Source organism: Schistocerca piceifrons, chromosome 4 (genome assembly GCF_021461385.2).
Source record: "Schistocerca piceifrons isolate TAMUIC-IGC-003096 chromosome 4, iqSchPice1.1, whole genome shotgun sequence".
In the NCBI taxonomy this organism is placed as follows: Eukaryota; Metazoa; Arthropoda; class Insecta; order Orthoptera; family Acrididae; genus Schistocerca; species Schistocerca piceifrons.
The window spans coordinates 451,634,798-451,653,171 of NC_060141.1; the positions used below are offsets into that span (position 1 = coordinate 451,634,798).

General features: G+C 39.7%; 1 protein-coding gene across 1 annotated transcript in view; it reads left to right on the forward strand.

Annotated features, from left to right (window-relative positions):
- Positions 1-18,374, forward strand: part of LOC124795907 (leucine-rich repeat-containing protein 74B-like) — a 215,191-nt gene that overhangs the window by 112,850 nt on the left and 83,967 nt on the right. The window contains exon 5 of the mRNA XM_047259987.1: positions 533-683. Within this exon, the coding sequence (XP_047115943.1) occupies positions 533-683 (151 nt within the window). The remainder of the gene's footprint in view (positions 1-532; positions 684-18,374) is intronic.

Consider the following 18,374-nt stretch of genomic DNA (forward strand, 5'->3'; position numbering starts at 1 on the left):
ATTCAGATAGCTGTTCAACTCAACATTTGTTAACCTAAAGGGCCTGAGTCTTACCAGTTTTCTGCGTGTATAGCTACTGCCCCTCATTTCTTACATGTCTGCAGTCACCTGATTTTAACTTGTATGGATCAAGATGAATCTGTTCATTTTCAGTGATTTTCATGTGATGTTCTGATAGATACAACAGATGTGCTGAAATTCCATCTAAACTTTCCTTTTCCTGCATGGATATGTGATTTTTCATCATTTTTATGAGGCTTCTGATGTTTTGAGAGGAAACAGTAGATACATCTGAATAATCCCATATCCAGAGACTTCTGCAATCAGCTTACTCATTCATTCATTCATCCATTTTAGCCCAACTTTAGCCCCAATTGATTACTTTCCATAGAGTTCTTCAATGAGACATGAGTAAACCTTTTGGAGGGGGGGGGGCTGTAATGCTTTTAATTTTTTTGTCAGTTATTTCCAAGTGACACTTCATGTGCCTAAATTCTTTCTCAGTAACAATGATGTTCTTTTCCCATTTTAGGGTTCACAGCTCTTTTCAAAGGACTAACTGAAAGCACTATAACAGAATTGAACCTGTCTTGGAATGGATTAGGAAAAGATGCAGGGAAACCTCTGAAACAATTTCTCTCAAAGAACAGAACATTGCGATTTCTTGATGTCAGCAACAACAGGTTAGTTTCTATAACTGATATCTGTAACTTTTATGACAGACTCAAACAAAAAAGTCTAAGATATAATGTGCAATAAATATCAGGTCTGAAATGAGTCCTTTATCAACCATAACCCTTTCTTACATCCAAAATGGAAGTATATAAGTAATATTTAAGGAAGCAGTTACCTGTCTGACACAACAAAAAATTAGGCAAGAACGATTTTAAATGTCTGAAATATTTAAGTGATTCCTTCATAAAAGATAGACCAAAAGCAATTTTAAGTTGTTGAAGATAAAAGAAGGAGAAAGATGAGCAAAAAAGAAAGATGTGAGCAAACACAAAAGTAGGGAATAATAATAATAACAATAAACCAAAGTTGCATAATTTACAGAAGTGGAAAAAGACTGCAAGAGTTAGGGACATTACACAATGATATCATGAAACATACCAGTTGACCTTAAAGAAGAAACCTGATGAGCAAGGATTTCCAGTGAAAATTATAGAAGAAAATAAAATGGAAAGAACGTCATAAAAATGTAAGCTCCTGGACAAAAGTTAAAGCTCAAAGTTAAAAACTGTTGAAATAATGCAGCCCATAGCTGGATAAAACACAATTGCAGTATTAATAACAAGAGCTATAATTTTTATTTTCTCATTCTTTCTTTTCATTCTTTGATTTCCATAAATACTTAGGAGTCCAAATCTAAAATGATTAGCCACTTTTGTTCATGCTCCTTTCATACATCTTATTCTTATCCTGTAACAAAGTTTGGATCACCTAAGAGATATAATATCTATTATCCTCAAGAGTATGTGCATTGGCCTTGTTACAGTGATTGATACATACACATATACTTCTTCCTGTAACACAACAATACTCTTTCTACCATCAATATTTTCAGTTTAAATTATTCATAAACAACATTATAAATCAAAATCCGGCATTCATTTTTACAGATTTGACATACATTCACCATATTCCTCTTTATATTCTTATTTACAGTTCATAAGCATACAGCAAAATGTATTTTTTCTAATTACCTGGTAAATCCAGTTTAACACTATGAAACTACCAGGGCCTTGCCCATAATGCTCCAAATGTTCTCAGTTGAGGAGAGTTCCAGTGACTTTGCTGGCCAAGGTAGGGTTTGGCAAGCAAGAACACAAGCAGTAGAAACTTTTGCTGAGTGTGGACAGGCATTATCTTTCTGAAATGTAAGCCGAGGATAGCTTGCCATGAAGGGCAACAAAACAGGGTGTAGAATATCATTAACATTGACCTCTGTGCTGTAAGGGTGCTGTGGATGGCAACCAAAGAAGTGCTGGTATGTAAAGAAATGGCACCCCAGACCATCACTCCTGGTTGTCAGGCTTTATAGTGGATGACAGTCAGCTAGGTATTCCATTACTGTCCAGATCATCTGCAGACATGCTGGTAGCCTGTAATCTCATTGACTGGAGTAGAATTGTCTTCAGTGATCAGTCCCACTTAAAACTGAGCCCCAATGACCAGGGAACACACACATAAGTGCTAGATGTGGACCAACACGTAATCCCTTCCCCTTCATTTGACTGATAAAGTCATCCATTTGTATGGCATATGACCATCCACAGTTGGCATGACATAATTCATTGGAAACATCTTAATTGCTAAATACTTTATTTACATCACATTTTGGGTACTCATCACCATGTAACTGTGGCAAAAATTTACAAAAACGAATCAGTAAAGCTTGTATTACAAGATCAATGTAACATCGGGAACAGGAGTACATGTTAAGTACAAGTATTTACAATATGCTTACAAAAGCTCACACAAATGAGCAATACAAGAAGAATGTACAATCTCATGTGCAATAGCCGTAAGGTACATTTGCAAAAGATGTTATGTTGAGACATCACATGCCAGTCTGAAGGCAGCGAACTCAAGGATTGTGTTATTTCAACTGATGCCAGATGGCATTGATCTCAAAGATTGAAACATACCATGACATAGTGTTTATAACATACAAAACATCATAAATAACCTTTACCACAGTACATCTGTGTATTTTACAATAAGCATCATATTGTCATAAAAACATAAAATGTAGAATAGATAATGAGTAAAACCCATCATGAAACACATACAAAGAAGAGACAGCACACTAGGCACACTGTCCAAATGCTCCATTGAGAGAGAGAACAATGAAAGGCCATCATTATAAAGGAAGACATTATAATTTTTATTACTATTTTCCAAACAAAGCTAGCTAACTTGTACCTATTGAGACCACTGATGGATTATGTCACAAAACAAAACCTTATCACTAATGGCAGGGTAGTGGGCAGGGGCAGATGAGGTATTGTTGAATTGGTTGGTGGAGGGGTGTGGGGGAGGACAGGGGGGATAAGAATAGGAAAATAGACAGGGGATGGTGGGTGGGGGAACTGAGGAAATGGAGGGAAGGGTAGCATGAAGGGATGAGGAGAACAAAGGAGGAAGGAAAATGTCACTCCAGTGGTACATTTTCACTCAATTTTATGTAATAAACATAATTATACAGGGTGTATCAAAAAGAATCACCAGATTTAAAAAAATCGTAACTGTTATGTTATTTGAGATATGTGCGTGAACTGTGTACTGTTGGAAAGAGCAAACTCTCGAGTTTTCCATGGTTCCCACTAGGTAGCAGCAATGTGCACCCACTTCAGTTGTAGTAAAACTGCTATTGGGACAACAGAAAGCATTTTGAGTTCTATGTTTTGCACAGTGTGGGTCAATAATAACTGTTCAGAGTGACATTTGTACAAGATATGGTGTAGGTCCTCCTACAGAACAGAGCATTAGATGATGGCATGAGCAATTCCAAGAAACAGTTAAAGGCAAATTGCTGGTGTGTGTCTGATACAGATGTTGAATGCATCTGCATTAATTTCACAAGGAGTCTGCAGAAATTCATTCACTATGCAGCTTGACAGCTCAACATGCTCGTAATGTCCATCTGGCATGTGTTGCATCAACATTTACACATTAAACCATACAAAGTTCAGCTACTGCAAGCTTTTTGTGAAGGTAATGAACAACAACATATGGAGTTCTGTAATTTCATTCTTGACAAGATGGAAGGTGACAGTTTTCTTCCATGTTTAATGTTTAGTGACGAGGCAACATTCCTTTTAAATGAAAAGGTGAACCATCATAATGTGAGAACCACAACCACATGAAGTAGTACAACATTGGTGGGACTGTCCAAAATTTAATGTGTTTTGTGCAGTTTCATGGAAAAAGGTGTATGGTCTATTTTTATTTGCCAAGACCACGGTTACAAGAAGTACATATGTTGATATGCTTGAGAACTTTCTTTTTCCTCAGTTGGAGACTGATTCAAACAACTTCATTTACAACAGGATGGGGCACCACCACACTGGCATCTGGAAGTCTGGGAATTTTTAAATCAAAGGATTACTGGACGATGGATCAGTTGCACTGCATCAAATGATTAAGCCTTACATTGCTGACCTTGAAGGTCTCTGGACCTGACTATATGTGATTATTTCTTGTGGGTATTTGTAAAAGACTGCTGGCCGGTGTGGCCGTGCGGTTCTAGGCGCGTCAGTCTGGAGCCGCGTGACCGCTACGGTCGCAGGTTCGAATCCTGCCTCGGGCATGGATGTGTGATGTCCTTAGGTTAGTTAGGTTTAAGTAGTTCTAAGTTCTAGGGGACTGATGACCACAGATGTTTAGTCCCATAGTGCTCAGAGCCATTTTGTAAAAGACTCTGTTTACATGCCTCCATTACCAACAACAATGAATGAACTGAGACATCACATAACAGCAGCTGTGGAAGTTGTAACTCAAGAAATGCTCCCTGCATTGTGGGAACAGTTTGAATACCACATTGACATAGGCCATGCATCTCAAGGGGGGCATATTGAACACCTATGGAAAGTTATGAAATAAAAAAAAAAAAACTTTTTGAGTTTCCTGTTCATCAAAAAACAAAATTCATTGTATATGTTTATTAGTTTTAGAAATATAGACATGCCAAATTGGATGATTCTTTTTGATACACCCTGTATTTAAAATTAATTTATAACAAAAATGACATTCTTAGTAAATTATTCTCTTTTAAAGTAGATCATTAAACTGGAACCTCATTAAGATGTTTACAAGTGTAACAGTGTCATTAGAGCATTTTCCTTTTCCCGGGAGGGGAGGGGGGGGGGGGCAGAAACAGGAAGAAGAAGGGGGAATGAAAAGTATAATATGCAACTACATAACATTATTCAAATACCTATTACTTGAAAAGGAAACATTTTGCACATAACCCACATGTAACGGAAGAGAAATATTCACTTCTTTTAGTTTGAAATAAAATTTAAAATGAATTAGTGAGCTGAAACCTTTTCAAACCACAAACGGGTCAAGTTTATAAGAAAAAACATCATATCTCTGTCTATCCCAGTCCACCCTTATGCAGTTGGAAAATTTTTTTTTTGCGATAAGGTTTTCTTTTTTGACATGACCCACCTCTGGTCTCAATAGGTTTAAGTTTACTTGCTTTGTTTGGAGAATTGTAAAAAAAAATTGCAGTGTCTTCTTTTAAAATGATGGGCTTTACATTGCTCTCTCTCTCTCTCTCTCAGTGGAGTGTTTGGACATTGTACCTAGTGTGGTGTACATTTGTATATGTCCCATGCAGATTTTACTCACAACATATTCTATGTTTTATTTTTTCACTAGGGATATGACATTTATTGTAAAAAACAGATGTGCTGTGGTAAAGGATATTTATGATATTTTGCATATTATAAATGCTATGTCCTGATTTGTTTAAATCTTGGAGACCAATGAAATCTGGCACCAAGTTGAAATAATATAGTCCTTGAGTCTGCTCATGACAATGTTCCCTGCTTTATTTCTTCGTTTTTTGAGTCCTCAGTGACAACATACTGCGTTGCTACACTGGCTGAAAAATGGGGTGCGGGGGTACTACACTGACTACTTAAATGATGTAGCCGACAGGTGCACATGTGTGTTTCACAGTAATTTACTTTCACTATTCACAACCCCTCAATAATACCTAGTTATATGACCAGCACACTATTGTTTAATCTTCGATGAGCCTCATTAATAGGTTGCAGGTGAACAACCACATACTACTACAATAGTTTCCTGTTGAACATCTATGAGCAGTACAAAACCTAACCACACAGTTCTTGAGGAATAACAAGGTACATATGGGACACATACTGTCATTGTTATAACACACAGCCTAATTGTATTACACTTATTTCACAGATGCATTGTTATTGATCTAACCAATACAGGTTTCTCGTCTGAAACTTGGCCACGGACTGACTGTCTCAGGACCTTCATATATCCTCACAATAATAGGTGCTAAAACTACATATTGTTCAAAGTCTAATTTACAGCAACAGCAATTAAAACTTAACACATTAAACTAACTGAAAAATTGGTTCTTTTTAACAGTTTCTTCTACCATAAGGGTTAAGCTGAATTATTTGTTTAAATCATGAAATTAGCAAATATTGTTACGCAAACAACACTTTTGAGAAAACTGTTAATTACTTTGGAATTAATTAAGGGCTGGCTTTGCTAACATGTTTTCGATTAGAGCCAAATAGTTCCCTTATGAATACTATTAGTTGCTCCTCCAAATGTTTATAATTAGTAAAGAATTTATATTTGTTTATACATCAACAATAGACTTTAAGTTACAAAACAATTACTGATTTCATCCTATAATGAAATTATTAACTAGGAATAGTCAAAACAAATTATAAAATCATTTACATCATAAAACTGAGCACAAAACTTGGTCTTGCGTTATATTCTTTAAAACTGAGGGCCAACCTTCCTCTTTCATGAAAATGGAGATTACACTCAAGTATGTTAATGTAATTAGTTAAAAGTGGAAAAACTAATTTAAGGAGGCAGATGGCAAAACGAGAGGGGAAGTATAAATATAGCAGCCTGCTTCGTCACAAGGTGACATCTCATGTCATGCACTCTGCCCACTTGGCAGTGATTCATTGTCTGGCTACTGTAGGGCTGTTACTACAACCATAAACATTCTTTGCCATTTGCTATAATGGAAGCTATAAAACCTATATGTAGGGATCTTAGAGAAATGTTTACTTGTTAGGACTCAAAATCCCAATGAATATTTCAACAATTATATATGGGAATGGATACCAAAAACTGTTCTAGTAGAACTACATACTTTGAAAATAGGTGTGCTAGATGCTGGTCTATATTTCAATAATGGTGACATCTCAAAATATCATCTTTGGGAAATGTGCCTAACAGCAATTGCACATGAGATTGTACCTTTTTCTTATATTTCCCACTTGTATGAGCTTTCCTAAGTGTGTTATAAGTACTTGTATTCAGTATGTACTTTTGCTTCTAATGTAACATTGGTCTTGTAATATTTACAGATAAGCTTTTCTAACTTGTCTTGTGTGAAAATTTTGCCACAGTTATCTGATGATGATTACATGAAACACATCATAAATAAAGTATTTATCAAGCAAGATATTTCCAAGAAATTACTACACGCCAATGCATTATTGACTAGATCGCTTTGTGAAGCTCTTTCTCTTGAATAAATCATCCAATTTTTTTGAAATTGTAATTTTCATAATGCTAGACACAAACAATAGTGCTGCCACAAAGAAAATAAAGTTTTTTATCAGGTAAAGAACAAACATACAAATGATACAATAAGCAGTAGAATACAATCTGAGGATGGGAACCTGCGTCGCTGTCCTTATATAAGCTCCAGTAGATGGCACAGTGGGCACAAGTTGTGGGCGGCCTCTGGTGGCTGAGCACTGTAGGTGGCATTGGTGGACTATTTGAGTGTAACCTGCAAGCAGCACGGTGCCACACTGCATATCCAAATATGATTTACAGGGCTATAGCACCCCTCTTCCTTGGGGAAAGGGGAGCTGGGCACTTGATGACACATACATGGGCTCTGCGGCAGGTTCACAGCTGATGACAGTATTGGCAGGAGGGGATTACACTGGAACTAGTGAGTAGGTGCAGAAGTGGTAAGTGCTGCAGCTGTGGGCATTCACAGTGCCATCCCCCCCCCCCCCCCCCAAGACCCAAGACACCAGTGACAAGAGACCCAACAGCACAGTCAAAAGTAAAGGTGACAGCAAAGCATCATCAGGATGGGCCACCAGCACGACACTGGTGCCAGACCCCAGAGAAGAGGCAGCAGGTAGTGATATCCACAAAGAGCGCAGTCCCTGCCCCCACAGCAGGGATGTCTTACAAGGCCTGTGCAGGTGCTGGGGGAGGAGGCGAAGGTGGCAGTTGTAGTGGACCCATGGCCATCAACATGGTGTGAGGATGCAGCTGATCACAGTGGCACACCACCAGCCCCCCCCCCCCCCCCCCCCCACTGGTGTGCACCATTCAGAGGCAGTAGCCATAGCAGCTATGGATCATGGCCAGAAACCATTTTGGTCCGCAGCTGAACCACCGAGTCCAAACTGCAGAGCCAGGAGCAAACTGAAAAAAGAGCCATGATGATGGATGTTAGTGGAATGGCATGAGCAGACACAGAAGGGTATGTGGCTGGTGACCATGGAGCATCTCAGGCAGACTCTAATCCCCCACCTGTGTAAACCTACAGGAACTCTTCAAGGCATTGTGCTTGGAAGAGTTCACAATGTACTTCTTCATTTGAACCTTGAACATGCAGATGAGCTGTTCTCCCTCACCATTACACTGAGTGTGCTATAGAGGAGCAGTAATGTAGTGAATGACCTGACGGGGGGCAGAAATTGTGGAAGGCCTGACTCACAAACTGTGGACCATTATCCATTACAAGTGTATAAGGCCGTTTTTCAACAGAAAAGTTTTTGAGAGGACCTGAACCAAAACCACAGGTAATGTGGAAGGACAGTGGATAACGTACAGAAATTTTGAGAAAACATCAACAATTGACAACATGTCAGAATTTAGGGAGGCACCCATGAAATTAACAGGGATGGGTTCCCTCAGATGCTTCAGCACAGACCTCATAGAGAATGTCGCCCGCAGCACCGCCTGTTATGCAGCACACTAAGAGCAGGCCACAACAAGATGGATAATGTCACCATGAATGCCAGGCACAAACATGGGTCTGCTGCCAATGGACCTCCAATGTCCCAGATGTAGGAGCTGAAGCACATCCCACTGTAGGGCAGCCAGGGTCACAACTCTGTGCAACAGCCCATCCACAGCTAAGAGAACAATGCAATCAAACACCAAAAGGTGGTGACAGAGGAAAAAATAGTTATGTAAAGTGTTGGAAGTCCTCCTAGACACCTGTCAAGCTAACTATGTTGAACGGGGTGAACAACTGGTCACAAAGCTGGATCAGCAGCAACAGCAGCTGCAATCTGGGAACCCTTAATAGGAAACCATCCCATTGTATGTTGTGTCTCAACATCAAGTGAAAACAAAAGTAGGATCTGGCCCCTATGGAAGCAGGGACAGCACACCGGCTTTGGGATGCTGTACAGTAGGCCGATAACGTATTTTATAATTGTTGCGAGACAGAAACAAGGCCCAACACTGGAAGTGATGTGTTACTTTGTCAGGCAAGGAAGCAGAAGGATTAAACTATGAAACCAAGAGTTTGTGGTCAGTAATGAGGTGGAAATTAGACCCAAACAAGAAAACATGGAATTTACTGAGAAGAGTAGTGGTGCTGAGCAGATTTGAGCATTTTTGATACATAAGCTATCAGATGTTAGGAACCACCTCATAGCAGTGTGCAGGTGGCTATGAGGCCATACTGAGAGGTGTCTGTATCCAAGACCAAATGGTGGCCAGGATGGAAGGTAGCCAAACAAGGAGCAAATGTAATTTACATTTCAAGAATGTAATTTAAATTTCATAAGCAAGAACACACACTCACAGGCCAGCACCAAAATAGAATGTCCTGTGCAGCAATTCAGGGAGAGGATGGGCCAACATGGGCTGCACATGGAAATAATTTGTGCTAGTAGACAATTGTCCCTGAAAACATCTAAAGTTGATTGCCACTGGAAGGGTGAGGCAGAGCTGTGACATTGGCAACATGATGACATAAATGCTTAACACCATACTGAGAAAGCTCAAAACCTAAGTACACAATGGATGGCTAAGAAACTTGAACAAGTTGCTCTTCAACTCTGCAGTATGTAAGTCCATGAACAAATAGTGTAAGCTGCATAATTTCTCTTTTGTGGATGCACCCATCATGATGATATTATCAAGATAGTTAATGCATTCCAGAACAGACATTATCAGTTGTTCCAGGAAATGCACAAAATCCTACAGACACTAGCCACACTGAACAAGAGGTGTTGATATTGATCCAACCCGAAGGGCATGTTAATGCTAGAACTGTTGATATTTGGGTTTTACCTAGAACCACAGCTGGGTCACTAATGACCTGTGTACTTTCCCTTTTCTTATCTTGTATCAGCGAGTTATTCTTACTACTAATTAAACTGTCCTTTGAGGTGCTGGAAATTTTACTATGAAATCAACAAGAATAAACTAGCTTTTCACAAATTATTATTTGTTATTTTAAAATACTTACAGACATTTTCTGGGTGCCTTTATTGGCTACCATCACACAAAGAGCACAAAAATGAGTCTTTTGATGTACATTTGTTGCAGAGAGTTTTCTCGCACATACAACACTTTCCAAATGATTTGTTCTCTTCACAATTAGACTTTACAAGGCAACATGTTTACTTTTCTTGTCTCTCGGGAATATGTTTGGGAGTAATGGAGGTAATAGTCTTCCTGATAGCTGTATACTTCTCAGTAAGTTCCTCCCCCAGCTGTGGCATGAAATCTCTGCATTTCAACTTTTTGACATTTAGAGCATTGTACAATAGCCAGGCATTTATCCCAGCCAAATCCAGGCCAACATGTCAATGGGGCTTTGACAGAGTATTTGCAAGCCATTTGGTTGACCATGTTCACTCCTTATTTAGAGCTGTTATAGAATGTACTTGAATCTGGCATCTTTTCACACCATCTTTAATTTTAACATAAGGATGAATAGTACTGAAAATCAGGACATTCTTGTTGCTCTTTCCCTGGTAAACTATTTGTGTGGTCTCATTCTTCTTCAACAATAGTGTGTTGTATAACACATCTTTTGCCTTCTTGATACAGACTGCAACTTCCCTGTGAGATCAATTTATGGTGCCAACTAGACTTGTAGCATTTGCTTTCAAGGTTTCAGAGAGAGCCGAGGATGTGAAAAAGTTGTCACATTTGACATTTCTTCCTTTATTGAAGTAACATTGCATCAATTTTTTATAACAAAATCACCAAGATACCAAGATGCTCATCACTCGGCCTACTGTCATCCTTTCCTAGATAAGGGAAATCATTCACAATATATTTGGAGTTTTTATCTACTGCCATCCAGTCTTTTTGCCTAATTTGCCTGGTTTTGAGGCCATGAACTGTGTGAACCTGCAGCATGGCACTTTGAAGGAAAAAGCTGTTCATCAATCATTATATATGGACCCAGTATGTAGCTACATTTTGTGTTCGCAATGAACTCATACCATATTTCTAATACCAAAGTAAATTTGTCTTCTTTCAGTCATTATGATCTTGTGAATCTAACATCAAATCTGAGATAATGCAATATCTCTCTGAAACTGTCACCAAACACAATCTAATTATAAGACGAAGCTACACAAAAAATACAGTAGTTGCAGCAGCCAACCCATTCCACAGTTCTAGGTGAATCTCCATATTTCTCTTTTAAGATTTCCCAGTAACATTTAAAACTAGGTATAATTACTAATTACTTTATTTAATAGAAAGTCACAGAAATTCAGCACCCTCGGCAATACCACAAAATAGTGACAAATGAAAGAATTAAGAACTGGGTCACGAGTGCCCCAGCTGTGGTTCTAGTGCTAAGCACAAGGAGACTTTTTGAATCCTCATCCAATGGAACCTGTAAATAGGCTTCATCTAAATCAATTTTCTGGTCTTGAAAACTGACATATGGCTGGGAGAATGGCGTGTTGACCCCGTACCCCTCCATATCCGCATCCAGTGACACCTGTGGGCTGAGGATGACACAGCAGCCAGTCGGTACGATTGGGCCTTCATGACCTTTTCGGGAGGAGTTTAGTTTAGTTTTTTAAATCAATTTTAGAAAAAAAAAACTTGCTCCTAGTAAGTATGGCCAACAATTCATCCTGATAAGGGAAATGGTAGGTGTCAATGACAGACTGAGTATTAACGGAAACTTTCAAATCACTGCAGAGGCTATGTGGACCATTTCATTTTTTAACAGTTATGAGGGGAAGACCACTTACTTTATGTAAGAGGCCGTATGATCCTCAAAGATGTCAGCCTGTCCATTTCTGATTTCACTAGATAACACAAAACCACAGGAATAGGGCACACAAGGAAACAGAGCACTTGTGTCCTAGTATTCAAAGTAATGTTGGCCATAAAATTAGTGGCACAACTTAACTCATCTGACAACTAGTAAGGGACCTGGTCAGAAACAAACTGCAGCATGTCTGCAATGGAAAAACCAAAAGCATTGAAAGCATCCAGACTGAATGAATTGTCAGCACCAGCATCTTCCACTACCATAAAAGTTAAGGAAACAAACACAGAGGTACACAGTGGAGGGCCATATATTACTGCAAAATTGTAATATGCTGGTTTTTGTAATTCACCAAATGTCGAGTAACTGGACACAATGACAGAGATCCAAGTACACATAGGTCTGTGAGTTCAGCAATGTCACAGCTGCACCCATGTCCTCTTGTAGTCTGAGCTCTTTGTCCATCATTTGCACTTCAATAAACAATTTTTTGTTATTCAAAAGCATTGGAGACCCACAATTAACATCCACATCTATATCTCCAGGAGAGGGCTGGGAATGACATATAAATGTTATATGCCCTTTTTTCCTATAGTTGTTGCAAGTCGCCCAGTGCTTGGGCCTGTGGCTCTGCCATGTTGCTTGAAACAGTATGGTCAAGATGGAAGTGCTGAGAGTTGCTGGTGCTGTTGGTTGAGCTGCTGTTTTTTTTTTTTTTTTGGCACATTGCTGCCTTGCACAGCACAGTGGCAGTGTTTGTATGGCTACCACATCATCCTCCCTCTGAAATCTAACTGACGCTCAGGGACTAGGAACAGAAGCAAGCATGGCGACAGCACACTAAACACCAATCTGACCACCAGCAGCATGAGATACCTCGAAAGACTGAGAAATATTCAACCCTTCAGCCAAAGATCAATTCTTGCACTGTAGTGCACATTGACACACCTCCTTGTCCAGATCCAACTGATTGATGGTGTCAAGGACCATAGAATCAGCACGGGAGGTATATTGATGAGCATCAGTAACAATATAACACTTGGGAATGAGGCACTGGAGCTCTGCCACCAAAGCCCAGTAGGACTGGTGGGACTGTGTATGACAATGATAGAACTCACACATGCTGCAGTGACATGCGTGTGCTTACAATGATAACTGGACAACAGCTTACACATTTTGTTGAACAAAAGTGACGCTGGTGCTTGGAGTTGTGCTACCTAGGACAACAACTGATACTGATGTCAAATCCATGAAAGAAAAAAAGCCTTACACATGTTTGCATCAGTGACACCAAAGGCATGGGATTGTTGACAAAGCCATTTCTTGTAAGTGTCCCAGTCTTTGACTGTGTCATCACGTTCTGCGTGACAATACAAGACCTCACACAAGTCAGTGCACCCAGAGAAGTTCACAAAACTTCATTGGACTTTTCTTCCTCATATACCCTACAGCCCTCATCTTGAACCTTTTGACTTCCATCTGTTTACCCTAGCGAAAGATGCACTATTTAGGGAACAGTACTTGGATGTTGGGGGGCTTATTGATACAGAAAGATGTTGGCTCTTGATTTTGAGAAGTAGAGTGGTACCACATGGGCATTTACACCCTCTGAGTAAAGTGGCACAAGGCCATCACATTGAATGGAGATTACATTGAAAAAGTGGGTTTTGTAGCCAAAAGAGTGGGAAATGATATGGTTTATTGGAATCCTAAGAAAAAAAACCTGATTTCAGAAAAAATGTGTTGCATTGCTTATTGAATGCCCCTCATACATTTGTTCAGTTCACACCTATTTGTGCTGCTGCCCAAACTACTGAAATAAAAATCTTTATACACTCTAAGACAAAAAAGGACATACCATGAATGAATTATCCAAATGGAATGGAAACTGGGAGATGTGTTGTACAAAATGATTTATTTAAGAGAAAGAGCTTTACAAACTGATAAAGTCAGAACATGTTGGTCTGCCTCTGGCCCTTGCGCAAGCAGTTATTCAGCTTGATGTTGATTGATAGAGTTGTTGGATATCCTCCTGAGGATACCATGGCAAATTCGGTCCAGCTGGCATGTCATCAAAATCATGAGATGAAACTTCCTGACAGATTAAAACTGTGTGCCGGACAGAGACTCGAATTCGGGACCTTTGCCTTTTGTGGGCAAGTGCTCTACCATCTGAGCTACCCAAGCACAACTCACACCCTGTCCTCACAGCATTACTTCCACCAGTACCTCGTCTCCTACCTTCTAAACTTTACAGAAGCTCTCCTGCAAACCCTGCATGACTAGCATTCCTGAAAGAAAGAATACTGCAGAGACATGGCTTAGCCACAGCCTGTTGGATGTTTCCAAAACGAGATTTTCGCTCTGCAGCAGAGTGTGTGCTGATATGAAACCTCCTGACAAATTAAAACTGTGTGCTGGACAGAGACTCAAGCTCCGGACCTTTGCGTTTCATGGGCAAGTGCTCTACCATCTGAACTACCCATAAACAACTCACACCCCATCCTCACAGCTTTACTTCCTTCAGTACCTCTTCTCTTACCTTCCAAACTTTACAGAAGCTCTCCTGCAAAACCTGCAAGACTTGCACTCCTGAAAGAAAGGATATTGCAGAGATATCCTGCTGGATGTTTCCAGAATGAAATATTCATTCTGCAGCGGAGTGTGCGCTGATATGAAACTTCCTGGAAGATTAAAACTGTGTGCTGGACTGAGACTCGAACTCAGGACCTTTGCCTTTTGTGGGCAAGTGCTCTGCCATCTGAGCTACCCAAGCACAACTCACACCCCATCCTCACAGCTTTACTTCTGCCAGTACCTCGTCTCCCACCTTCCAAACTTTACAGAAGCTCTCCTGCAAACCCTGCAAGACTAGCACTCTTGAAAGAAAGGATATTGCTGAGACATGGCCTAGCCACAGCCTGTTTGATGTTTCCAGAATGAGATTTTCACACTGCAGTGCAGTGTGCACTGATATGAAACTTCCTGGCAGATTAAAACTGTGTGCCAGACCGAGACTCAAATTCAGGACCTTTGCATTTCGCGGGCAAGTGCTCTACCATCTGAGTTCAAGTCTTGGTCCGGCACACAGTTTTAATCTGTGAGGAAGTTTCATATCAGTGCACTCTGCTGCAGAGTGAAAATCTCATTCTGGAAACATCCTGCAGGCTATGCCTAAGCCATGTTTCCGCAATATCCTTTCTTTCAGGAGTGCTAGTCTTGCAGGGTTTGCAGGAGAGCTTCTGTAAAGTTTGGAAGGTAGGAGACAAGGTACTGGCAGAAGTAAAGCTGTGAGGATGGGGCATGAGTTGTGCTTGGGTAGCTCAGATGGTAGAGCACTTGCCCGCGAAAGGCAAAGGTCCCAAGTTCGAGTCTCGGTCTGGCACACAGTTTTATTTTACCAGGAAGTCTCATATCAGTGCACACTCCACTGCACAGTGAAAATCTCATTCCTAAAATCATGAGCTGGTTGGAGGGCTTTGCCCATAATGCTCCAAATGTTCTCAATTATAGAGAGATTTGTGAGCTTGCTGGCCAAGTTATATTTTGGCAATCATGAAGAAGCAGTAGCAACTCTCGCTGTGTGTGGATAGGCATTTTATTGCTGAAATGTAAGCCCAAAATGACTTGCCATGAAGGGAAACAAACCAGGGTTTCAAATATTGACAACGTACTGTTTTGCTATAAGAATGCCATTGATGACAGCCAAAGGGTTCCTGTTTTGAAAAGAAATAGCTCCCTAGACCATCACTTCTGGTTGTCAGGCTATGTGGTTTTCCAAGGAATCTCCAAACACATATTTGCTAGATGTCAGAGCTCAATTTGAAGTGGAACTGATCACTGCAGGCAGTTCTCCTCCAGTCAATGAAATTCCACACAAAAGATTTGTCTGGAGACACCCCAAACAGCGGTGGTATACCAAATCAACTGTTGCCCATCATACGGCCTGACAACAAGGAGTGATGGTCTCTGATACCATTTCTTTACTTAGCACGAACTCTTTGGTTGTTATCCATGACACCCTTATAGCACAGTGGTAAGTCAATGATATTCTCCATGCCCTTCTGTTGCTCTTCATGGCAAACCATCCTGTACCTACATTTCAGCAAGACAATGCTTGTTCCCATTTAGTGAGAGTTTCTACTGCTTGTCTCCATGGCTATCAAACCTTACCTTGGCCAGAAAGGTTGCCAGATCTCTCCCCAGCTGAGAACACTTGAAGCATTGTGAGCAGGGCCCTCCAACCAACTCTAGATTTTGATAATCTAATGCACCAATTGAACAGAATTTGGCATGATATCCCACAGGAGAACATCCAACAACTCTATCAATCAATGACAAGCTGAATAACTATTTCCATATGGGCCAGAGGTGGACCAACACATTATTGACTTGCTTAGTTTGTGAAGCTCTTTCTCTTGAATAAATCATCCAATTCTTCTGAAACTGTAACCATTTGTTTATTTGTACATGTACATTACATCTACCATTTTTGGCAAAGATTATTACCACTGGCTAACTTGTTAAATACCATTGTTTTGGTCTACTATCCTAGACATCTCAATCTTCACAGGCTCCAAACAGAATTAATAAGTGGATCATAAAGCTTGGGTTAACCTTTCTCACAAGGTTCATGGAAAATACTTCACATAAAACATACACAAGTATAGAACATTGACTAAAAGATAGGGGTTCCATGAGACATTATACTTCAACACTAGTTCCATTAATTGTACCAAGAGCACATCTTACATTCTATCAGGTGAGCACTAGAAACTATATCACAGCTTTACACAATCACAGTCTCTTACATGCAGAGCACCTGTATTTATACATGAGCACACTCAGAATAATATGAGCCTAGGCAGACTTTTCCACATGTCTCTGCTAATAACTCACAACACACACTGGAAACCAGTAAGAGTATATGATTATGGATGACTGAAGCCCTATACAAAACTGGTATCATTTGTAATCTCTGTGGCATGATCTTGAGCACTGTTAACTGTTTATACACCAACAAACAAATACATAGTTGAATCTTATAGTTAATTTATCAGGTAAAATGTCACTTCATTTGAGAAGATAAAATAACAATATGTGGAAATCAGCAGGTTACTATTTCTTCAACATAGCTTCACAACCATCCTGTATCAGACAAACTGAGTACTGAACATAGAAATCTGCAACACATTTGGCCCATATAATTCACTCACAGAGTACTTTAATAATAAATATGAACATTGTGTTCATTTTACATCACACACAGAGCACAAAACTAATTTAATTCAAAACTCCAACAGTAGTATCAGGCATGAGGTCTTCAGTCATTAATAATATCATTTTGTAGGAGCAGAACAGGGATGATGTGCTTCATTTAATTTAGTTAGAAATAAATGTAAATTAGAGTTGTTACAAAAGCATCTGTATATGATATGAATGTAGCTTAAATATCTTTTATACAATCTTTGTTGTAATACCTTAACTCACTCTCTTTGGTCAGTGCTATGCAAGGGTGTAGCGGCATCACATAGTAACCTGCTTGAAGACCTTCTTCCATGGTGACTTGCTCACAACAAACCCATCCCAGTCAGACTCTTAATCTGGTATAACTGCCACAGAGGTGGATGTCCTACACATATTCAGCCATCAACATCTCCTTGTATGATTGTTCTTTCCATTGCCTCTTGCCTGAACAGTGAACTAGAATATGTCATGGAATGACTGAATGTCAAGTAATACTCATTCACATGGCATTCAGGAAGCCAAGACAAGTCAACTAATTATTATTGTGTATTGTGTATTTAAACTGGGTGTGGTGGTCCCACCTGCTTTTATTCATTTCTTCATTTGTTGATTGTCCTCGGTGTCGATGTACTGTGTTGCTAGACTGGCTGAAAAATTGGGTTTGTGGATTCTCATACTGACTACTGTAAATTATGTAGCTGACAGGTACACAGTTGTCTGTCACAGTACTTTAATTTCACTGTTCACAAGACCCCCAATAATATACAGTTATATGGCCAGTGCACTATTTTTTAAACTTCCCATAAGCCTCTTTAATAGTTAGCAGATAAAACTCCACATACTGCTACAATAGTTTCTTGTTGTACATCTACAAACAGTAAAACCTAACCACAAAGTTCACAGGTCTTGAGGAATAATCAGGTATGTATGGTTCAGTCATTGTCATTGGTTTTTACACACAACCTAATTGTTCAACACTTATTTCACAGTTAAGTTGAAGCATTGTTGTTGTTCTAACCAGCACAGGTTACTCATCTGAAACTTGGCCATTGACTGACTGTCTCATGACCAAAACTTGGGCCCTTAT